At 45.7% G+C, this 21,073-nt stretch overlaps 2 protein-coding genes across 2 annotated transcripts in view; both read left to right on the top strand.

Moving 5' to 3' along the window:
• F8 (coagulation factor VIII) overlaps positions 1–3,471 on the top strand; it is a 45,443-nt gene extending 41,972 nt beyond the window's left edge. Inside the window, exons 25-26 of the mRNA XM_081964386.1 lie at positions 194–370; positions 1,530–3,471. Coding sequence (XP_081820512.1) covers positions 194–370; positions 1,530–1,688 — 336 coding nt within the window. The 3' untranslated portion in view covers positions 1,689–3,471. The remainder of the gene's footprint in view (positions 1–193; positions 371–1,529) is intronic.
• An 11,304-nt stretch (positions 3,472–14,775) lies between these two features.
• The window catches only part of MPP1 (MAGUK p55 scaffold protein 1), a 28,824-nt gene continuing 22,526 nt past the window's right edge, over positions 14,776–21,073 (top strand). The window contains exon 1 of the mRNA XM_081964128.1: positions 14,776–14,970. Coding sequence (XP_081820254.1) covers positions 14,869–14,970 — 102 coding nt within the window. The 5' untranslated portion in view covers positions 14,776–14,868. The remainder of the gene's footprint in view (positions 14,971–21,073) is intronic.

The raw sequence follows: 21,073 nt of genomic DNA, 5'->3' as shown, positions 1-21,073 counted from the left end.
AAGAGCAGTCAGGGTTGATCTCCTCTAGGATTGACCAGTTGGATCACCTTGCAGTCCAAGGGACTTGCAGGAGTCTTCTCCAGCACCAGAGTTCAAGGGCCTCAATTCTTTGGCGCTCAGCCTTTTTTTATGGCTGAAGTGTTTTTGTTTTCCAAGGATGGGGCAAGAATGTAATTTCCGTCTCCTCCCCCAGGTTGACAGCACAGCTGAATGGCTTCAGGTGAACTTTAAGAAGGTTGTACGGGTGACAGGATTAATAACTCAAGGTGCCAAATCTGTCTTCACTCATATGTTCGTAAAGGAGTTCAGCCTTTCCACCAGCATGGATGGCCAAAACTGGACATTGGTCCTGCAACATGGGGAGAAACAGGTCAGTACCGTTTTGGCCTAAAGGGAGTCCTCATCTTATTGAGTCCAAAATGTATGTTGCCGAGTGAAACATTTGTTAAGTGAGCTGTGCCGGACTTTTGCGTCTTTTGTTTCAGTAGCGTTAAATGTTCCTTCGTTGGGGATTGCTCTCCTTATATACTAACCAATGTTTTCCAACCTTGGCAACTTTAAGATGTGTGGACTTCAATCCCCAGAATTCCCGAGCCAGTCATACAGGTAGTCCTCGACGTACGACCAAATTTGAGCCCAAACGTTCTGTGGCTAAGGGAGACCGTTGCTATAAGGGACTGTTTCCCCATTTTACAACCTTTCTTGCCACAGTTGTTCAGTGAATCACTGCAGTTGCTCCGTTCGTAACTCGGGGGGGGGGGGTTAAGTGAATCTGGCTTCCCCATTGATTTTGCATGTAAGACGGTCGCAAAAGCGGAGCACCTGACCCCAGGGCATTGCATAGGCCACCGTCATAAACAGGAACCAGTTGCCAAGAATCTGGATTTGGATCACGTGACCGTGGGGATGCTACATCGGTCGTAAGTGTGAAAAAGCGATCATAAGCCACTTTTTCTCCGTGCCATTGTACACTTTGAACGGTTGTAAGTTGAGGACTATCAGTGGGGTCATTTTTTGGCTTATCGGTGAAAAGGTCTGAGAAAAGCGACTGTTACGATCAGGGGTGGGCTTCAAAAATTTCAGCAACAGGTTTTCTGCCTGGCTGTTGGTCGGGTTTGGCTATGGTGGGCATGACCTAGTTGGCCTCTTGCACCATGGCGGGAGGGGCACTTTCATCTTCCCCAGGCCCTGGAGGCTTTCCTGGAGCCTCTGGGAGAGCGAAAACTGCATCCCCCAGGCTTCAAAGACCCTCCGAAGGCCCATTTCCAGACTTCCAGAACTTCCAGGAGGCCTGTTTTTCCGCCCTCCCCGAGCCTCCATGCGGGCCCTGGATTACCTCACATCGAAAACGGGCTGCGTGGAGACTCCGGGAAGGGGTGGTGTGTGACGGGCAGGGCGGTGTGGGCAGGGCCAGCCAGGGGTGGGATTTGGAGGTTCTCCGAACCGCCTATAACGTTAGCTACGGGTTCTCCCAAACCCAGGCGAACCTGTAGCAACCCACCCCCGGTTACGATCCTCTTGTTTTTCAGGTTTTCCAGGGAAATCAGGATTATTTCCATCCCACGATGAACTTTCTGGATGTCCCATTCTTTGCCAAATATTTGAGGATACACCCACTCAAGTGGAACAAACATATTGCCCTGAGGATGGAAGTCTTGGGCTGTGAGACGGAGCAGACGGACTACTAAGTCCAGATGACACCATCTTTGGCTTCTGCTGCAAACACACAAACGAGGGTCCTTCCCTGCCCGGCCCACCGCAATATTGTACATTTATCATCGTAAAATAAACTCCCGTTACCCTTGTATTTTTTGCCAACGGTGTTTTGCTGCATAAGGAACAACGCGAAGGCTCTGCAGAAGGTTGCAATGGGATAGTGCTTTATAGATGTCAACTGTGGGTTTTGTTAGGATCGCCTTTTGGAATTAAGGAACAGCAATATAGCAATAGCACTTACACTTGTGTATACCGCTTCACAGTGCTTTTACAGCCGTCTCTAAGCTCATTTTACCCACCTTGGAAGGATGGAAGGCTGAGTCAACCTTGAGCCAGTCAGGATCAAACTCCTGACTATGGGCAGAGTTAACCTGCAATAGCACTTAGACTTATATACCGCTTTACAGTGCTTTGCAGCCCTCTCTAAGCGGTTTACAGAGTCAGCCTATTGCCCCCCAACAATCTGGGTCCTCATTTGACCCACCTCGGAAGGATGGGAGAATGAGTCAACCTTGAGCCTGGTGAGATTCAAACTGCCAAATTGCAGGCAGCCGGCAGTCAGCAGAAGTAGCCTGCAGTACTGCCTTCTAACCACTGCGCCACTGCGGCTCTAAATATATCTTCTCTTGCAAACTTTGTGCGGGATTTCCTAGAGCCAGGACAACATTAGCTGCATGAATTCCTATGTTCGGCTTTGCATTTTTAGCTAGTGGGAGGGAGGATTTGAAATGGGCACTTTCTTCCCCCATCACTTTTCTCACGATGCTTCCTTGGGGGAGGTTCTGAAGAAGAAATTGAGACAGACACAAATTGTATAGGCTCTCCTGCTTGAGCAGGAGGTTGGACTAGAAGACCTCCAAAGGTACCTTCCAGCTCTGTTTTGATTGATGGATTCCACTGATATCAAAAGAAGAGAAAAGCGCCACCAGCAGCACCTCCTACTAAGGAGAGGAAAATTTTCATTTGGGGGGTACACAGTACCTGAGCAGAGATTTTAATGGTTCAGAATTTGCTACATTTCGAGGAAGCTACAGAGATCTCCTGAAAGCCAGATAATATGTAGGAGGCCAAAACATCTAGTCAACATGCCTCAAAGTGAACCATAGACTTATCCTTTACTAGATCCAGCCTTGGTTTGACATTGGGCTATAAACAGCCTTGTAGGAAGGGACCGATCAGAATTGTCATCTGTCAAATTAAGAGGCTGTTCAGTTGAACAAATTGTTTGCTGCTACTCTTTAATTCATCCCTATTGTTGTTAGTTGCAAAGTCATGTCCGACCCATCGCAACTCCATGGACAACGTTCCTCCAGGCCTTCCTGTCCTGTACCATCCCCCAGAGTCCATTTAAGCTCATGCCTATTGCTTTGGTGACTCCATCCAGCCACCTCATTCTCTCTCTTCCCCTTCTTTTGCCCCCAATCGTTCCCAGCATGAGGCTCTTCTCCAGGGAGTCCTTCCTTCTCATTAGGTGGCTAAAGTATTTGAGTTCATCTTCAGGATCTGAAGGATCTTCTAAAGAGCAGTCAGGGTTGATCTCCTCTAGGACTGACTGGTTTGATCGCCTTGCAGTACAAGGGACTTGCAGGAGTCTTCTCCAGCACCAGAGTTCAAAGGCCTCAATTATTTGGTGCTCAGCCTTCCTTATGGTCCAACCTTCACAGCCATCCATTGCAACTGGGAAAACCATAGCCTTGACTATATGTACTTTTGTTGGCAGGGTGATGTCTCTGCTTTATAATATGCTGAATTCATCTCTACTAGTAGGCATATTCATATCTGAAGTGGTTAAGCTACCAGTAAACTTCATTTTGCTTCTAGCAACTGTCTAAAGGGAGATTGTTTCTCTCTCTTTTAGCCACTCTTGTCCCCAAATTCCGTTAAGGAAATTTAGCCTAATTTAGCCACTCTTGTCCTCAATCCTGTTAGGTAAAATCTGGTACAGGCGGGTCCTTCAGATGTTAACCCAACCATATATTCAGCATTTGCATATCATTTGCTCGACACAGGCATGAATATAGCTGGAGAATACAGCCATGTAATTAAAGAATGTTTATCTCCTGAAGATCTGTACTTTCTCCCCTTGTTTTTCATGACAAATGCCCCAGAGCAAAGTCTTTTCAGCGGACTGAGTCAGCATTAATACTGATAATAATTAATTACCCCGTGTGGAATGAAGCTTCTCCCGTAGATTTTAAGGTTTCCAAATGCAACCTAGGAATTATTCAGAAGAGCCTGGTTTATTATTTTATTTCACTTCATCGTTCCAAGGGCATTCTTTCCCAAGATTACAGAATGGTTGCCAATCCAAAGTGTACCCCAAAGAGCCCAGGCCAGTAAAATTCAAAACAGGATGTAAGAATCACGACTTGTACACAACGAAGACCAATGGGAAGAAAACTAAGGGAGCTTTGCATCATGCTGAGAGAGAGGGGGGGAGGATTTTGGACAGGCAAGGGTTGTATAACATATTCCACCACAAAAAAAGCTCCAAATCTTAGTGAATAAAGGAGGGCTTTCCAAAGCCATCCCAGATCATCCATCAGGCAGGGTTGGTATTCACTTACCTTCCCTACCAGTTCACAAATGTCAGCGCGCGCTCAGCCTTCCGTGCTTTTGGCGGAAAAAAGGGCCTAAATGGGAAGTCGTAGAGCCGGGATGGGTAGGTGGCCAGGACCCCCTGCAATTTCCACTAACGGTTTGGGTGAAGCGGTCTGAACCGATAGAATGCCACCTCTGCCCTCAGGCATGAAGGATCGGGACCACACATCATGCCTTTTCAGACACACGAAGTCAATGAATGGTCAACTCTAAATTGGCACTCGATGAGGCTCAGCAGAACCCAAGAAGTTAAACTCAGACCACTTATGGGAACGTAATGATTCTAGGCCAGTGATGGCGAAACTTTTCATCACCGAGTGCCCAAACTGGAATTTGTGTGCATGTGTGTATATGAGTGAGTGCCGGAGCACCGGAAACCCAAAGAACATCTGGCCAGCATGCACACGTCTGTCCATTGGGTGGTTTTCAGGCAGTTTTCTGGGCTGTTTTCAGGCCGTTTTCAGGCTGTTTTTCGAGTCATTTTCAGGCTGTTTTGGGGGCATTTTCAGGCCATTTTCCAGCGCTCCGAAAAACAGAAAAGCAGCTCGCAATGGCATGGGTGCCCACTGAGAGGGCTCTCCGTGCCATCCTCTGGCACAGGTGCCATAGGTTCGCCATCACAGTTTTAGGCTGATGGCTTGTTTGACTCCACCCTCGGGCTCTGCCTGTTCCTCTCCTGCCTACACCATGGTATATTTCCATGATTAAAAGCATTCCTGTTAGGGGGTATCTCCATTGGGAGACAGAAAGTAGCACAGCGGAATGTGCAGCCGGAGAGGAAAACATTGCTAGTAGAAACACACGAATAGAGTTACAGACACTGCTAGTAAAATTAAGTAGCTTTACTACTAAAGTTGCTTCACAAGCAGTGATAGTAGATGGTAGATATTAGTCCAAACACAATTCAAAGAACAAACAATTGCTTACAATCGCAGTTCACGTTCCAGTGATCAAATCATCAAGCAGAGAGAGAGAATGAGCTCTCTTGACTTCCTCTTATAGCAAAGATAATTACATCTCTTAAGTACATCCACTCATTTAAAGTAACAACAACCTTTTGTCATTGTAGATAGATAGATATTGCCTGCCCAACACTAGGAGTATACTCCCAACAATTCCTTCAGACATAGCAAAGATATTTGACAGGCAACACTGCCACCCCTGCCGCCCATGTCTCTGCGCACACACGCACCTCCATGATAGCTTGATCCTGTGAATGCGAAAGACCCTCTTCCCCACTTGAAACTCTGCCTGGAATGTTACGGTCCAAACCTGTCTGAAAGACACTGAGTGGAGGAAGGTTGTGTTACCGAGGCTTAAGTGACATCATAAAGGCTGCCAGGTTCCATGTATGCAAGCAGATGAACTCCTCTGGGCACCCCTTGGTTTGGATCTGCAGCTTGTTGAGAGGAGCCCCCTAGAAGGATTATAAACGGCACGTTGGGTCCGTGATTAGTCCCCAGAATATTGGTTTATTGCTTAGGGACTGCGGAGGCCCTTCTGGTTTCTGACCATTAGGGAACTGTTTTGGTTCTACACTTTTGATTGACTTCGAATGACCTTCCCGGTGATCCAGTGTTTTCCCAAATTTGCACCGTAGCGGGTGTGCATGCATGGGTGTGTCCATGAGGCAGCTCTAACTGACCTGACCTGCATCTGAGCATGGATGTCATGTGGCAGGAGATAGTCTGCTTCCAGGTGCTCTCGATGGCCACGTCTCCAGTCTGTGTCTGGGGCGTTCACAGGCTTAGGTTGCCCATCATCACGATCCACAACAGGCTTAGAAGACGCAGACCTGAAAAGCATCTGAAGCAACCCTCTGTGACCCTTCGGGAGACCCGAGGGCCAAAGACTGGAAGTCTTGGACAAACGATCCGACGTACGTTTTTAAAAGTGCCACACGGTAGTTGGGTGGAATGGCCTCACATGGAGGGAAAGGTCTTCTCTAGCTCAGGATGCCTAGAGTCACAAAGTGATACTAAACTGGCAGGAAGAGCCAACACCCTAGATGATAGGCTCAAGATCCAGATGGATCTTGACAGACTTGAACACTGGGCCCTGTCTAAAAAAATGAAATTCAACGTAGAGAAAAGTAAAGTCTTACACTTAGGCAAGAAAAACCCAAAAGTACACATGTAGACTGGGTGAAACCAGGCTTAATAGCAGTGACTGTGTGAGAGGTATCTTGGAGTCTTAGTGGACAACCAGTTAAATATGAGCCAGCAGTGTGTAGCAGCAGCCAAAAAAGGCAATGCAATCCTAAGTTGCATTAACAGAGGGATACAATCAAGATCAAGTGAGTTACTAATAACACTATATAAAGCTTTAGTAAGACCACACCTAGAATACTGCATGCAGTTTTGGTCACCACCCTATAAAAAAGATGTTGAGACTCGAGAAAAAGTGCAGAGAGCAAGATGACTAGGGGATTGGAGGCTAAAATATTTGATGAATGGTTACAGGAACTGGACATGGCTAGTCTAGGGAAGAGAAGGGCCAGGGGAGACAGGAAGCAGTCTTCCAATATTTGAGTGCCACAGAGAGGAGGGGGTCAAACTATTTTCCAAAGCGCTTGAAGGCCAGACAAGGAATAATGGATGAAAGTAGAGATTCAACCTGAAAATAAGGAGAAATTTTCTGACAGTGAGAGCAATCAACCCATGGGAAAGAAGTTGCTTTGGGAAGTTGTGGGAGCTTCATCACTGGAAGCTTTCAAGAAGCGACTGGACTGCCATGTATCAAAAATGATGCAGGGTCTGCTTGGGCAGGGGGGTTGGGCTAGATGACCTAAAAGGTCCCTTCCAACTCTGTAAATCTGTAAACTGGATAAAAGTTTAAGAACATAACAATAATTCTGGTTGAATTAAACTTCATGGTCAACTGAGCCCAGTATTCTCTCCCCTAATTACCAATCAGATACCAGCATGTACCCCAAAGTATTTCTTACTCATGTCCCCCAGCTATATGTAGTTAAAAATTTTAGATACTAAAATGGTTACATAACCTTATGACACATATTCTTCCAAACTGTCCAGTTCATGTTTGCTTATAAATTTTTCATCTCTTTGCCTTGTTTCTGCGCCTACTTTTCAGCTGCCTCTTGAGAAAGCTAGACAAAAAGTTGCCTGTTCTAAATATAAGTTTATATATTAATGCAACTGAGATACAATAATGAACTGTCATTCAAGTTTGTTGTTGGTTCAGCAATATGCAGGTGCCATTAATCCATACCTACATACTGAAAAGAATTTGGACCTTAGATTACTGAGAAACCTTTTGCCCCTCTAAAGTGCAAAAAGTTCATGTTTATAAAAGGAGGAAGTATTCTTAAATATCTTTCATAAGGAAAATGAAACTGTTTAGCACATGGACAAGCTATGTTCCAAAGCACCTGAAGGCCAGACAAGGAATGATGGATGGAAACGACAGAAGGAGAGATTCAACCTGGAAATAAGTGGAAATTTTCTGACAATGAGAACAATCAACCAATGGAACAGAAATTGCCTTTGGAAGTTGTGGGAGCTTCATCCCTGAAAGCTTTCAAGAAGAGACTGGACTGCCATCTGTCAGAAATGGTGTAGGGTCTCCTGCTTGGGCAGGGGGTTGGATTAGATGACCTACAAGGTCCCTTCCAACTCTGTTAATTTATGAAAATCTAGTAAGCCAGCTGTCTGGTTTCTAGCACTCAATTGGTCAAAGTTTAGACAAACCATTCCAGGATCTGCAAGGAAAATGGTTTAGTGAAAACATAAAAAGGATTATTATGCTGGTAGGGAAGGGCAGGCACCACTCCCTTAATCAGTGTTTTTCAAACCTGACAACTTTAAAACGTGTGGACTTTGACTCCCAAAATTCTCCAGTCACCATTCTGGCAGTTGAAATTCACACGTTTTAAAGTTGTTATATTTGAAAAACACTGATTTAATTGTAATGAAAGCTACACTGGCCCATGAAGTATAAGGCATAAGATCTTTTCATGCCTATCTCATGTTTTCGTTTTCCCTCACAATGGTTTGTCCTCTGGCTGTTTCCTACTTTTTACATGAAAAGATTTAGAAATAAGGCCAAAACGGCCTTTTATAAACAGCAGTTACATGTTTAGCCAAGGGTTTATCCTCAGTTCTTCCCATAGCAGGTTGAAAAAATGTGTTTTGTGTTTCGTTCTCTCAAAAGAAATGGGGGGAAATGATACAGTTCTGCCTCAGAAGCTGAGGGATCTTTTTTGGTTGACTCCCATAGGTGTCCGTCGGTCCTGGTTGTCAGAATACCTGGATGATCTCTGGGCTCACGTCTCTCACTCCTTCCCTAGAGGAGCACTGTATGCCTTCCCAGTTATCTTTGTGGTCATGTCCCTTCTTTGCTGTGCCACGTAAGCGAGTTATATGTTGGAAGTCACTTCTGGGGAATTGTAATTTGCTCCAGGTCTCAATCTTGGAAGGAGGGCGAACTTCTACAAAATGAACAAAGATTTTAGAAAACGAAGAGTTAGGTGCCACTGGTTTGCATAACAGCCTCCATGAATTTCCTTTAAAGTCTTGGAGAAATACCCATTGTAGGAGAAGGAGTGGCAGAACTAGGGGTGGGGTTAAGAGAGGAATCAGTCTAGAATCCCTATGTCGCCACAAGTGAACTAAATCCAACCCCCCATGAATCCTGTTGACGTTTATCTAACCTCAAGCAGGTGTTAACTAGTTAGTTCACGGGTGTCAAACTCGCCCCGTCACGTTGCCATCATGTGACGTTTTGAGATGTTTTTCCCATTTGCGGTGCTGGGGTGGGCGTGACACATCCGCCAGTTGGGCCGCCAGTTTGACACCCCTGAGTGCATACGTTTTTAGGAATACATCGGTTTAACTGGACCTTTCCATGTGGATCTGATCTTTCATGCCTGACATCCATCTATTTATATAATCTATTGTTCTCCACACTCTGCACTTCCTCTAACCACCATGGAAGCCCTATAGTCCCACATTAGGCAGGTAACCAATTGGAGAAAATAGCAATGTGCTAGGCCTTCATTAAGCGACACGGTGGCTCAGTGGCTAAGATGCTGAGCTTGTCAATCACAAAGGTTGGCAGTTCAGCGGTTCAAATCCCTAGTGCCGCGTAACAGAGTGAGCTCCCGTTACTTGTCCCAGCTTCTGCCAACCTACCAGTTCGAAAGCATATAAAAATGCAAGTACAAAAACAGGAACCACCTTTGGTGGGAAGGGAACAGCGTTCCGTGCGCCTTTGGCATTTAGTCATGCCGGCCACGTGACCACGGAGACGTCTTCAGACAACGCTGGCTCTTCGGCTTTGAAACAGAGATGAGCACTGCCCCCTAGAATCGGGAACAACTAGCACACATGTACGAGGGGAACCTTTACCTTTATCTTTAGGCCTTCATTTTCTGCAAACCGTAGCAAGAAAGCCTTGTTACACTTGGGAGAACTCCTGCCTACTCTGCTGAGTAAGGTCTGCTCTCTGCTCCAGAGTCTGTTCTAAGGGTGTCAAGCCACTCCTTGCTGGAGTCTTCAGTTGCACCAAAACACAGCTGGGCCTGTAATAACTCAGTTGTTCCAAGATGGCCCCGTGCGACCTTCCGCAATTATACCATCTCATTGTGCAAGAAGTCAGACGTCGTCGGAAAATAAAGGGGGAAGGGTGAACCCAGCTGGCTTTTTCAGTGGGCAGATTTAAATAGCACAGGAGATACCCAAGAAGAAGGAGCGCTCGGCTGAAAGCTGGTTTGAAAATGTATCTCTAAAAATTCCAGGAGCAGGAGACAGACATAACATCTCCAATGTCAACAAGACTACAACAAAGCTTGATAAACTCACATCATGCTTGGTTTCAGTGTGTTCTGTGCTATTACGCATGAGTAATAGGTTTGAAATAGGCCAAATATCATCAACACCACCCACTCTTTGTTTAGCATATAATTTTATTCAAAGTTTTAAAAGCAAAAAAAATATAACAAATATATAGAGTGAGAAAGAGAGAGAGCTAAAAGGACAAGAAAGTGTGGCTGAAAAGTTTACGTACATACATACATACATACTATAGATAGATAGATAGATAGATAGATAGATAGATAGATAGATAGATAGATGATAGATAGATGATAGATAGATGATAGATAGATAGATAGATAGATAGATAGATAGAGATAGAGATAGAGATAGAGATAGAGATAGAGAGAGATAGAGATAGAGATGTATTGTGTCACAACCCCTGGTATGCCCAAATATGGGAGGGAGCATACTGCTTCCCTTTTCTGTCTTTCTGATCACCCTAGGAGCCATCCAGGCAGAAAGCCATTTTTTATGTTGCCTTGTTACATTTGTGTTTCATTTATACTAGTCTCCCTTTACTTATTTATCAGCACAAATGCTATATATATATATATATATATATATATATATATATATATATATATATATATATATATATATATATATATATATATATATATATATATATATATATATATATATATATATATATATATATATATATATATATACACATACATACACACATACATACATACATACATACATATACATATATATATATACACACATACATATACATACATACATACATACATACATACATACACATACATACATACATACATACATACATACACACACCAAAGGGGGTTCCTATTTTTCTACTTGCATTTTTACCTGCTTTTGAACTCACTTCGTTATGCGGCACTAGGGATTCGAACCGCCGAACTGCCAACCTTTTGGACCGACAAGCTCAGCGTCTTAGTCACTGAGCCACTGCTTCCCTATGTTTAAGAATTAAGTAATAGCAAAAATTTCTCCAAAACCCAGCTAAGAAAATGTAGAAGCATTTCCTACATGACCTAATAGTAATTCAAATCCTTATTTATATTTCTGTCTCTTCTCAGTGTTCTTCTGGACTGAAATGCAGCTTCTTGAAGGAATCAGGGTTTTGCTGCCCCACCTTCTAAAGACTTTTCAAGGTGCAGAATATTGTCCTATAAGTTCCAGGAACGTCCTTGATTTGCAGTCCACAACCTTGTCTGATAACTTCACAAACAGACCAACCTTTGCTATTATCTCGGAATGAAAGTAATGCAGTCTGAATAAAAGTTAACCCTGGAACAGTAATTATCTTGACTCCCTTAGTGGAAGAGCAGGCCAGTCAAATGCAAAGCTTCATTTACAAGGTCCTGAAAAACTGGGATTTTACAACGCAACAACCCACAGCAATTCAAAGTGTGTGCTTTGTGGTTTTATTTAGTTTTTTTTTCCCATTAGGTTTCCTTCGGGATTACAGGCATGTAAATCTCTCAGCTGTGAAACAACAGCTGTAGTTGTATCAGTTTCACAAAGATTTCCAAGCAATTATTTCATTGCGCAATGGCCCTTAATTCCTTCATGGGGATTTCACAAGGCGGCTGAGATTTGGTCTTCCATTCCCATGATTTTTCTTCCCGTGGAAAATTCATCCACGAGAGAAAAGGTGGATGAGTTGCAGATGTCAAACATCAGTTCTTTGTTATTAAGGGAGGTCTGCAGCTTGCAACACAAAGCAGTGTGGCTTTGCACAGCCTGTGACTCAGCAACGGTTTGCTTAACCATGATTCTGAATGAATCATAGTTGGCCAGGTTCACCGAAGGCGCTAAGCCATAAACTGTAGCTTACAAATGACCCAGGTTGTGGTTACAAAGGACAACTGCTTGCTTTAAATCCGAGGGGTGCAGTTTTGACAATTATAACTAATTCTTGTTGGGGGGGGGGTGTTCCCTTGCCACATAAACCTAGAAATATCCTTCTGCCATTTTTTAAACGGATTATCAGATGCAAGTATTGGTAACATCTGAAATAATAAAAAGCATCTTTGGTAAAATAAAGGTAAAGGTTCCCCTCGCACATATGTGCTAGTCATTTCTGACTCTAGGGGGCGGTGCTCATCTCTGTTTCAAAGCCGAAGAGCCAGCGATGCCCGAAGACATCTCCGTGGTCATGTGGCCAGCATGACTAAACGGCGAAGGCGCACGGAACGCTGTTACCTTCCCACCAAAAGTGGTCCCTATTTTTCTACTTGCATTTTTTAACGTGCTTTTGAACTGCTAGGTTGGCAGAAGCTGGGACAGGTAAAGGGAGCTCATTTCGTTACACGGCTCTAGGGATTCAAACCGCTGAACTGCCGACCTTTCTGATCGACAAGCTCCGCATCTTAGCCACTGAATCACCGCATCCCTTTTTGGTAAAATACTTATCTTAATTACAGAGATTCTTCCCAGAAGTGATAAATGCAATTTACTCCATCTTTGTAGATCCCTGTTTAATATCCCTGCACAGAGGAACATGGCTGTTTTTAAACAGATTTATATTTGTGTTTGTCAACATAAGCCCTAAATAATTCACATTTTCTTCCACCCTAAAAACCCGACTTTTTATTCAATATATCCCTGTCCTGAAAGGACATATTCTTAGTCTACCCATATTACAGAGCTGGAAAGGACCTTGTAGGTCATCCCTTGTTCCAGTATTTGAAGGCCTGCCCCAAAGAAGAGGGGTTCAACCTATTCTCCTAAACACCAGAAGGCAAGACAAGAACCAATGGATGGAAACCTATCAAGGAGAAAAGCAACCTGGAATTGAGGAGAAACTTCCTAACAGTGAGAACAATTAACCAGCGGAATAGCTCACCTCCAGAAGTTGTGGGGGCCCCCATCACTGGAGGTTTTCAAGAATAGATTGAACAGCCCCTTGTCTGAAATGGTTGAGGCTCTCCTGCTTGAGCAGGGGAGACCTCCAAGATCCCTTCCATTGGTCTAGTCCAACCTCCCACCCAAGCAGGAGACCCTACACCATTTCTGACAAATGGCCGCCCAATCTTGTCAACGTCGTTGTCTTCTGTTTATTTATTTTGAAACTTGCCAGGGCCCCCAAATCATTCAATTTTAAGACTTATGGACTTGAACTCCCAGACTTCCCATGCTGGCTGGGGAATTCTGGGAGTTAAACTCCACAAAATTGGGCCGCCCTGCTTTAAATCAAAGCTGAGAGAATTGAACATTAGTCCACACAAACCTGCTACCCTAAGAGGCGACTGCTTTTAGCTGGGAAGGGATGCAAAACATCAGATTCTGAAAGACTAATAAAGATCTGGCTTTTATTGTTAGCTTGTGATTTTGCTCCAGGCGCTCTTCCAGATAAACACAATAGGTGTGAGGTGGAGTTGGCAGTCTTGGGGTTAGTGCAGAGTGATTGCAAAACTCCAGATGACTTACTTGGAGGCCAGCCCAAGGAAACATGATCCAAACTCTTCACAACCCTGGTAATCTCATATTTTTTTGCAAAGGTAGCTCTCAGGAGGACAGGCATTAGTCCTCCCAGCTGGCATCTGGACCATGCTGTACACTAAACCACTGCTTGCTTACCCTTGGTGTACTCAATAAGCCAATATGTCTATGGAGACTCTCAGTCACCCACGTCATGGTTGTCCCAAAGGTGTTTTTTTTCAAGACTTTCTGGTATTTCTTTGAAGACATTTGATTTCTCATCCAAGAAGCTTCTTCAGCTCCAACTGGATGGTGGAGAATGGAAGGATCTATATTCCTTGCAGGCAGCTGGTCCTTTGCATCCTTTTAGAGGGTCGTTGAGGCCACCTGGAGGTCTACCTGTGTTCTCAGGTCACCTGAGTGGTGCTCCTGGTTTCTGGTTTGGGACAGCCATGACCTGGAGGACTGAGAATCTCTACAGACTTTTAGCTGTACAATTTGGGATGAAGACCCTTGGAAAGGTGGGGGAGTAGGAACAGATTTCCAGAGGAAAAATTGCAGACTACAGGAACCAATTTCACCACTCAGGGGACCCTGAGGACACAGATAAAACTCCAAGTGGCCTCAAGGACCCTCTAAAAGGATGCAAATGACCAGCTGCCTGCAAGGAGTATCAATCCTTCCATGTCCCACCCTTTGCTCAGAGCTGAAGAAGCTTCTTGGATGAGAAGCGAGACCTCTTCAAAAGAAAAACCAGAAAGTCCAGTGGTCTTTTGAAAAGAAAAAGCACCTTTGGGATAATAAGCCAATACTTATTGAGGGAGATGGGGGCACTGCCAAGTCATAAACCCTGTTTTCCCAAAAAAACACACACCCCGTGGAACCCTGGTGGTTGGTAGTTAAACCCCTATTCCTGCGGCCTGGCACCCCCACTTCGCGCGGGAGCTCCCCTCTGCTTTGCAAGCAAGGCCTGCATTCGGGTGGGGAAGGGGGCCAGGAGTCACAGAGGCAAGAGGGACCCCCGGGTGGGGCCCAGCCTCTGATGGTTGCGCGGTTGCGCCTCTGCCCCATGCCCCGGGCTGAACTGAATCGCGAAAGGAGCCGGGCGGGCTGGCGGGGGGGGGGGGAACCCTCCCTTTTGGCCCCTCCCGGCGGCTGAGCGGGCGGGCCCAGCTCTCCAAGCCCTCCTTCCTCGGTTCCCTTCCCGACGCCTGACGGCTGCTCGGTCCTTTCGCCTCGGCCGGCTGAAGCGCGCAGAGGAGCGCCGGAGAAGATCGCCTCTAACCCCCGCCGCACCATGACGCTGAAATCCGAGCGGAGCGGGGACAGCGGCAGCATGAGGTCGGCGCTCTCGGACCTCTACCTGGAGCACCTGCTGCAGAGCAAGCCCAGGGTCGAGGTGAGAGGGGAGGGGGCGTCTCCGGCAGGTGGGGGGGCGAGGGGCAGCCGAACGCACCGGGGTTCGTCTTGGGTAAGGGCGGAGGGAGACTGCTTCTCGCCAAGCAAGGCCCGGTTGGGTTGGGTTGAGTTGAGTTGGGTTGAGTTGGGTTGGGTTGAGTTCTCCAGGGTCTCCTTGGGTCGGCCAGCGGGTAGGTTGTCCGTTTGGGGACCTCCTCTCGGGCAAGGCGCTTCAAGCCAGCCTAGATGGAGCATGACGCGTGGTGCGGAAGTCAGCAACGGATTCGCGGGAGTGAAAAACAAGCCCCCACCTCTGGAGGAAATGTCTGGAGGGAGATTCCCCCGGCTGGGCTGGGGGGACCTACCCCACCGATCCTTCGTCCCTGGCCAACCTTCTCCGGGAGATCAGCTCGACTGGAGGTTTCTTCATCTTCAGCCAAAATTGACTAGCTGGCTCTGGAGTCAACCGCTTCTCTGCCTTTTCCTGGGTTTGGGGGCGGCGGGAAAATGCATTTGGGTGTGTGTGAATGGGTGAACCCGGTAGGAGGAGAGAGTTTACAGGCTCTGAACCTCGGATTGCGCTTCTTGGATAATTGTATGGTATTGGAGACTTGGCCCAGAGATGGGGCTTGAGCTGTGGTAATAATTTGGCATTTCCAAATAGATGTTGGTGAAGCCTAAAATAGGCTGTGGAATTAGTTGACTTGACCATCCATGAGTACATTTTCTTTCTCAACCACAACATGATTCAACATCTGGTGGAAATCTCTGCCACGAAATTCCAAGGGGGGGGGGAAATGCTGCTTGCAGCCCAAAAACTTTACTTGGGATCATCAACTTTCATAGGAAAGGGTGGTATTATTTGGGGGAGATGACCATCATTTTCCAGTTTCCACCCTCAATGCAGGGGTGAAATTCAGCATGTTCTGACAGGTTCTGGAGAACCGGTAGCGGAAATTTCGCATAGTTTGGAGAACCGGCAAATGCCACCTCTGGCTGGCCTCAGAGTGGAGTAGGAATGGGGATTTTGCAGTATCCTTCCCCTGAAGTGGGGAGCGAATGGGGATTTTGCAATATCCTTCTCCCCAGGAGTGGGGAGGGAAATGAGAATTTTGCAGTATCCTTCCCCTAGAGTGGGGAGAGAATGAAGATTTTGCAATCTCCTTCCCCCCCCCTCCCAGGAGTGGGGAGGGAATAGGGATTTTGCAGTATCCTTCCACTGCCACGCCCCACCAAGCCACGCCCACAGAACTGGTAGTTTTAAAAAACATGTGAATTTCCCCACTGCCCCAATTGTTCTGTCTGGACAAGGTCCCTTCCAAACTCTGTTATTTATTTTATGAGGCTACCCAGAAAGCTCCTTGCTAAGCAGCAAGACACCAAAATCAAACGAAGGGACCTATTGGGTGAAGAGATCTTAGGCAGACTGAACCTCTGGCCAGATGTCTTTTTCCAGCCAGTTACTGGGACCACCCCAGGTTTGGGGGGAGGAGGGAAGGTGATCTGGTTTGCTACGTCCGATTGAAAGTGGGTGGGAGGAAAGTTCCCCCCCCGCAACTTCTCCAAAAAGTCGAAATCTGGATAGACTTCGAAGGACTTGCATTCTGTGGGAAAGGTGAGCCCTGCAAAAATAGGGTGTTTATGAGCAGAATGCAGACTTTATGTTGTAGCCAGACAGGTAGACAGTGACGATGTTCCACCTCCTGAACCCTCTCTGACATCAAACCTTCCACAAACAGGGTTCTCTTGACCTTTGGCCTTCTTTTATGGTCTGACACCCCCCTCACCCCATGCAAAGATTATCATGAAGGACAGGAGATGTGAAAACAGCCAGCCTACTGTAGCGCATGCAACCTCACAGTGGAAATGAATGAGGCACTTCGTAACCCCTGGCCTGGGTTTGCACACACTGCTGTTTCCTGTGCCTTTACCTTTTGCTGGGCTTAAACAATTGTAGAAAATGGGCTGCGCCAGGGGACAGCAACCCACGGCTCTGGAGCCACATGTGGCTCTTTCATCCCTCTGCTGCGGCTCCCTCTTGCTCAAAATATACGTCACAACCGCCAATATGCAACGCCCGCTGGGACGTGATTTCTTGAGCTTTTCAACCCCCGGTAAGCCAACCATGGTTAGATCCAAGAAAAGAAAACTTTCAGAAGAAAAGAGAATGTTTAATTCAACTACATATACCAGTTACTTTTGCTTCTTTTCATTTTGATTGCACTCAATGTTCCTTCAGGGGGGGGGGATTGCTCTCCTTATATCCTAATCAGTGTTTCTTCAACCTTGGCAACTTTTAAGATGTGTGGACTTCAACCCGCAGAATCCCTGAGCCAGCCACACAGGTATTCCCCGACTTACGGCCACAATGGAGCCCAGGTTTTCCGTTGTTAAGGGAGACCTTTTGCCATAAGTGACTTTTTTCCTCCATTTTACGCCCCCTTTTTGCCATCGTTGTTAAGGGGATCACTGCAGTTATTCCGTTACTAAATGCATTGGGATTCCCCTGTGACTGTGCTTGCTAGGAGGTTGCAAAAGGGAAATCACATGACCCCCCCCCCCGGGACACTGCAGCCGTCATATATATGAGTCAGTGGACCGGCGTCTGGATTTTGATCATGTGACCATGGGGATGCTGCAATGGTCGTAAGTGTGGGAAAACGGTCCTAAGTCACTTTTTTCAATGCCACTGTAACTTTGGCCACTAAATGAACTGTTGTAAGTCAAGGACGACCTGTGTTGCGAGTTGAACATCTTAAGGTAGCCAAGACTGAGAAATAGTGGCCTTGACCGAGATGAAGGCTGTCCCCAAATGTGGCTCGTATGGGACACTCAGGTGCCTTGGAGAATAGTTTGACTCCCTCCACAAAGAAGAGCTATTCTCCAAGGCACCTGAGGGTAGAACAAGAAGCAATGGGTGGAAACTAATCAAGGAGAGAAGCAACTTAGAACTAAGGAGAAATTTCCTGACAGTGAGAACAATTAATCAGTGGAACAGAAGTTGCCTCCAGAAGTTGTGAATGCTCCAACACTGGAAGTTTTTAAGAAGATGTTGGATAGCCATCTGTCTGAAACAGTATAGGGTTTCCTCCCTAGGCAGGGGGTTGGACTAGAAGACCTCCAAGGTCCCTTCTAACTCTGCTATTGTATTGTATTGTATTCTTCTGTTGTGTTTGGGACAACCAGGGGAAATGCCTTTAAAGGAAGGGTAGAGATCAGATGGGTTGGAACCAGGTTGGCTGCAGTGGTTAAGGCATCAGGGTTGAAACCAGGAGACCATGAGTTCTAATTCTGCCTTGGGCACCAAGTCAGGTGTGTAATCTTGGGCTAACCTCCTTCTTCAGGCTTTGGAAGGAAACAACTGGCAAAACACTTCTGAAAAACCTGGCCTAGAAAACAGCAGAGACTTGTCTGGGCAGCTTCCAAGAATCGGACAGAACTGAATTGAAAAAGAGAGAGGGAGGAGAAAGAGAAAGAGAGAGGGAGAGAGAGAGAGAGAGAGGAAGGGGGAGGGAGGGAGAGAGAGAGGGAGGGGGAGGGAGGGAGAGAGGGAAAGAAAGAGGGAGAGAGGGAGGGAAAGAAATAGTAAGGGAGGAAGAGAGAGAGAGAAAGAGAGGAAAGGAGAGGGAGGAACAGAGAGAGTGGGAGAGAGGGGGGAGGGAGGAGGAAGAGAGAGAGAGAGGAAAGGGAGGGAGGGAGGAAGAAATAGTAAGGGTGGAAGAGAGATGGAGGGAGGAGGAAAAGAGCGAGAGAAAGAGAGGAAAGGAGAGGGATGGAGGGAGATAAAGAGAGAGAAGAGTGGGAGGGAGTAGGAGGAGGAAGAGAGAGGGAAAGAGAGAGAGAAAGAGAGAGGGAGGGAGGGATGGAGAAGGAGATGAAGGGAGAGAGAAAGAAAAGGGGAGAGAGAGAAAGAGAGAGAAGAGAGGGAGGGAGGGAGAGATCAGGTAGAGAAGAGAATTCCAATTGTTTTCTCCTGGCTGCCACTCTGGATTGCATAAGAAGCAGGAGGATTATAGGTAGAAAAGAGATAAGAATTGAAGCCAGCCATTCTTCTGATTGGCCCCGTTGCTTGGGCAGAGTGTGGTGTGTGTCAGAGAGAGAGAGAGAGAGAGAGATCGGGTGCCTGCCAACGAGGAAACCGATTCTTGGTTTTGCTGCAAAGTTTCATCTGGTTTGAACTGGAAGCGGCTAAGCCGATGCTGATTCAGCTGCCAAGAAAAGGAATGTGGAAATAGATTAATTTGAGCTAAACTGTTTTTCTACCTCACTCGCTGCTTTGGGCATCTTTGGATTGCACTTAATTTTTTTTTTTTAAAAAGGATATCTTTCTCCTTGTTTCCCCTAAAATAGAAACATATTTTTTTTTAAAAAAGGGATAATAATAATAATAATAATGGGGATGGAGTAGTTATGATAAATAACAGAGGGAAGAAAAAAGGCTTTAAAAAAAGAAAAGCAAGGGTGAAATGGAAAGAGGTTATATGACTTCACAAGCTTTAAAAAAAAAAAAGATGGGCAGCTGTGGCCCAGTTCTTATTTTGGAAATATGCTTATTCTTTTCCTCCTAAGATTTTCTAGGTAAAGGACATTGTCTAGGGATGAAGAAGAAGAACAACAACACACACACACACACACACACACACACACACACACTTTCTAAATGTTAAATACAATAACAGGTAGTTAACAGAGGGATTTGAAGGCTAGTGTAATATTTGGATTAACCTATTGACTGATTTTTTTATTATATATAAAAATGTGTGTGTGTGTGTATGTGTGTGTGTGTGTGTGTGTAGTTTTTGTGCTGATAAATAAATAAAGGGAGACATTAAAAATAAAAATATGGTTTTCTGCCTGGATGGTCCTCAGTGATGAGCCAAATGACAGAAAGGGGGAGTAGTGAGCTCCCTCCCATATTTGGGCATACCAGGGGTTGTAACACAAATACATACATATATACACACATACACACACACACACACACACACACACACACACAATGTTTGGTCGATTTGATTATTAGATAGAGACCTCCTCATTGTAAATATTTGTTGATATAATATATTGTAACAATCAGTGGAATGGATTGACTTCAGAAGTTGTGGATGCTGTGTCACTGGTGATTTTCAAGAAGAGACCTGTCCGAAATTATACAGGGTCTCCTGCTTGGTTTGACTAGGGTTGGACTAGAAGACCTCCAAGATCCCTTCCAACTCTGTTCTTCTGTTATCTGTTATCCCCCACTGTAGAGTGGATTATAGTAACCCATTCAAGAGGCGACAACAGTAAATGTAACCATAGTCACTCCTTCCTGTTCCAGGAAAGGCTGAAGCAGGGTGAAGTTCTTCCTGGCCATGGACTCTTCTTGATCTTCTGTGAGTCTAGGTAACCTTCCAGATTGTGAGGTTGCCCTTCAAGAGAAGCCCAAAAAGCAGGGGTGGAATTCAGCAGGTTCGGACAGGTTCTGGAGAAACGGTAGCGGAAATTTTGAGTAGTTCGGAGAACCGGCCAATATCAACTCAGGCTGGCCCCAGAGTGGGGTGGGAATGGAGATTTTTGCAATATCATCCCCCGGGAGTGGGGAATTTGCAGTATCTTTCTCCTGCCACGCCCACCAAGCCACACCCACAGAACCGATAGCAAAAAAAATGTGAATTTCACCACTGCCAAAGAGTCAGAACTGGCATAAAGTTGGTATAATTCTGGCATTAATTGCCTGTTGAATTAATAGCTACTCAGTCTTGTTTGGATTACATCTGAAACTGATAGAATCTTTCCATTTGAGGATTAAACGGTAGGGTCTTTGGTGCTGTGCTGATGATGTTACCTAGTTTGGAAATGAAACGTCTGCAAGAAAACCCAGCAAGCTCAGAGGGCAACAAGGACCCAACGATTATACCTGAGCATGCTTTCTCCCATCCAGGCCTAGTGACCCCCAATCACTTCTTCTGCTGCATCTCCTGTTCAGTCCATAGTGGAGATATGCAGCTAAAATCATCTGCAGTAGAGAAGAACATGTTGAGATATCTACCGTTGGCTTTGGGCAATTCCAATTTTTGTTTCTTTGAATTCAAGCCACCCAATAGCTTTGATCTTCCTTCACA

Source organism: Natrix helvetica (genome assembly GCF_964273705.1).
Source record: "Natrix helvetica genome assembly, chromosome: 11".
Taxonomy (NCBI): domain Eukaryota; kingdom Metazoa; phylum Chordata; class Lepidosauria; order Squamata; family Natricidae; genus Natrix; species Natrix helvetica.
This window is presented reverse-complemented; position numbering and strand designations above follow the sequence as displayed.